The 2,500-nt window shown below is 44.1% G+C and overlaps 2 protein-coding genes across 3 annotated transcripts in view; both read right to left on the minus strand.

Annotated features, from left to right (window-relative positions):
* The window catches only part of itgav (integrin, alpha V), a 25,149-nt gene that overhangs the window by 10,922 nt on the left and 11,727 nt on the right, over window positions 1-2,500 (minus strand). For both annotated transcript variants that reach the window (XM_068567042.1, XM_068567040.1), the window contains exons 4-6: window positions 917-1,008; window positions 501-615; window positions 138-199 (exon numbers count right to left, since the gene is read on the minus strand). In XM_068567042.1, the coding sequence (XP_068423143.1) occupies window positions 138-199; window positions 501-615; window positions 917-1,008 (269 nt within the window). The remainder of the gene's footprint in view (window positions 1-137; window positions 200-500; window positions 616-916; window positions 1,009-2,500) is intronic.
* The window catches only part of LOC137779367 (olfactory receptor 6N1-like), a 21,361-nt gene that overhangs the window by 7,932 nt on the left and 10,929 nt on the right, over window positions 1-2,500 (minus strand). The gene's annotated exons all lie outside the window — the stretch shown is intronic.

Here is a 2,500-nt window from a genome sequence, read left to right on the forward strand (position 1 = left end):
AATTTTGGTGTCCTTCTCTTCTTGTTTAACCAGTAAAGTACTTCAGTAAAAGTACTTCAGTAAAAGTACTTCAGTAAAAGTACTTCAGTAAAAGTACTTCAGTAAAAGTACTTGTACCACGCAGTAGGAATAAGTACCTTCAGGAAGTCAACGCTGAAGCCGGCCTGGCAGAAGCCCTGCCCCTCAGGGGAGTTAGCAGCTGGACAGAGAAATGTGATGTTTAACATTAAAGATAAACAACACAGACATGTGATGTTTAACATTAAAGATAAACAACACAGACATGTGATGTATAACATTAAAGATAAACAACACAGACATGTGATGTTTAACATTAAAGATAAACAACACAGACATGTGATGTTTATCATTAAAGATAAACAACAGTGAAAAGGTAAACCGATAATACACTATTATTATGATTATTAATATCAACATAGTAATGCTCCAGCTGACAGGTGACAGCTGTATGTACTGCATGCATTGTGGGAGGGACTGACAGGATCTGCAGGGCGAGTACTCCACCACCGTGTTGCCTTTCTTCAGGTAACATGTTCCCACCGGCTCTCGCTCAGACACGCCAAAGGTCGACCACTGATACAGAGGAGCACAGGCCTGGAACACACACACACACACACACACACACACACACACACACACACACACACACACACACACACAAGCAACTCAAGTCAAAACTGGCAGTATAAATCGTGATCATATTGTATTTAAGGTTATAGTATCGTGATAATAGTATATCGTGATGTATATTGAGATAAGTATCATGATAAGTATTGTGATAATATCGTATCCTGACTTAAGTATTGTGATAATAAAATGCAGTGTAATACAGTATAATAAAGTACAATACAGTATCCTGTAGTACATCACAGCAGTACTTCATGTACTTTCTCACCAGGATGTGTTCTCCATCAGATCGAACTGAGGCACCAAACCACTGCTTGGACTTAAACTCCATCTGAGCTCCGTCGTTATTCTTCCTGTCATCTGGAGAGAAAGAACAAATATTATAGATCAACACAAACGACTGATTTCTGGGAATAAATGAAGTAATTTGAGGACATGAATTACTAGTTGAAGAGAACTCTCTGGTTTCAGTGAACAGGTTCAGTTCCACCAAAACAATCAAGAGTTCAATTTACCTTCAAGCAACTTGACTCTGTGATTTGACCCCTTGTGGACATGAAGGTAGTGTTTTACTACCCATAGAGGACCAGGACTACACTGAGACCATAGAGGACCAGGACTACACTCAGACTACAGAGGACCAGGACTACACTGAGACCATAGAGGACCAGGACTACACTCAGACCACAGAGGACCAGGACTACACTGAGACCATAGAGGACCAGGACTACACTGAGACCATAGAGGACCAGGACTACACTCAGACTACAGAGGACCAGGACTACACTGAGACCATAGAGGACCAGGACTACACTGAGACCATAGAGGACCAGGACTACACTCAGACTACAGAGGACCAGGACTACACTGAGACCATAGAGGACCAGGACTACACTGAGACCATAGAGGACCAGGACTACACTGAGACCATAGAGGACCAGGACTACACTCAGACTACAGAGGACCAGGACTACACTGAGACCATAGAGGACCAGGACTACACTCAGACCACAGAGGACCAGGACTACACTGAGACCATAGAGGACCAGGACTACACTCAGACTACAGAGGACCAGGACTACACTGAGACCATAGAGGACCAGGACTACGCTGAGACTGGTTCAGGACCAGTTAAAGGTTCATCAGTGTCACTTTAATAGAGATCAGAATAAAACCTGAGATGAGATAAAACCACAGTAATACAATGTGTACATTTACCACCCAGTACACAGCAGTGGGTTCATGTGTGGTAATAAAGAGACGCCCTGCCCTCTCAGACCACAGGCAGCTGGCAAAACCACCAGCAAGCTCTGCTGGGATACAGGAACAACACACTGATCCGGTCTGGGCGGAGGAGACAGTAGCAGACAGTGAGGAAACGTTAGGAGTTCCCGTCAGGTTGGGAAACTCCACTAAACGTTGTCTGCTGGATTAAAGGGACTGGGTTTGATGGTGGAATAGTGTCTGCTGGATTAAAGGAACTGGGTTTGATGGTGGAATAGTGTCTGCTGGATTAAAGGAACTGGGTTTGATGGTGGAATAGTGTCTGCTGGTTAAAGGGACTGGGTTTGATGGTGGAATAGTGTCTGCTGGGTTAAAGGAACTGGGTTTGATGGTGGAATAGTGTCTGCTGGGTTAAAGGAACTGGGTTTGATGGTGGAATAGTGTCTGCTGGGTTAAAGGAACTGGGTTTGATGGTGGAATAGTGTCTGCTGGATTAAAGGAACTGGGTTTGATGGTGGAATAGTGTCTGCTGGTTAAAGGGACTGGGTTTGATGGTGGAATAGTGTCTGCTGGATTAAAGGAACTGGGTTTGATGGTGGAATAGTGTCTGCTGGGTTAAAGGAACTGG

This window comes from Clinocottus analis, unplaced genomic scaffold, assembly GCF_023055335.1.
Source record: "Clinocottus analis isolate CAN_PGR_092001 unplaced genomic scaffold, fCliAna1.0.p SCAF_75, whole genome shotgun sequence".
NCBI classification, from domain to species: Eukaryota; Metazoa; Chordata; class Actinopteri; order Perciformes; family Cottidae; genus Clinocottus; species Clinocottus analis.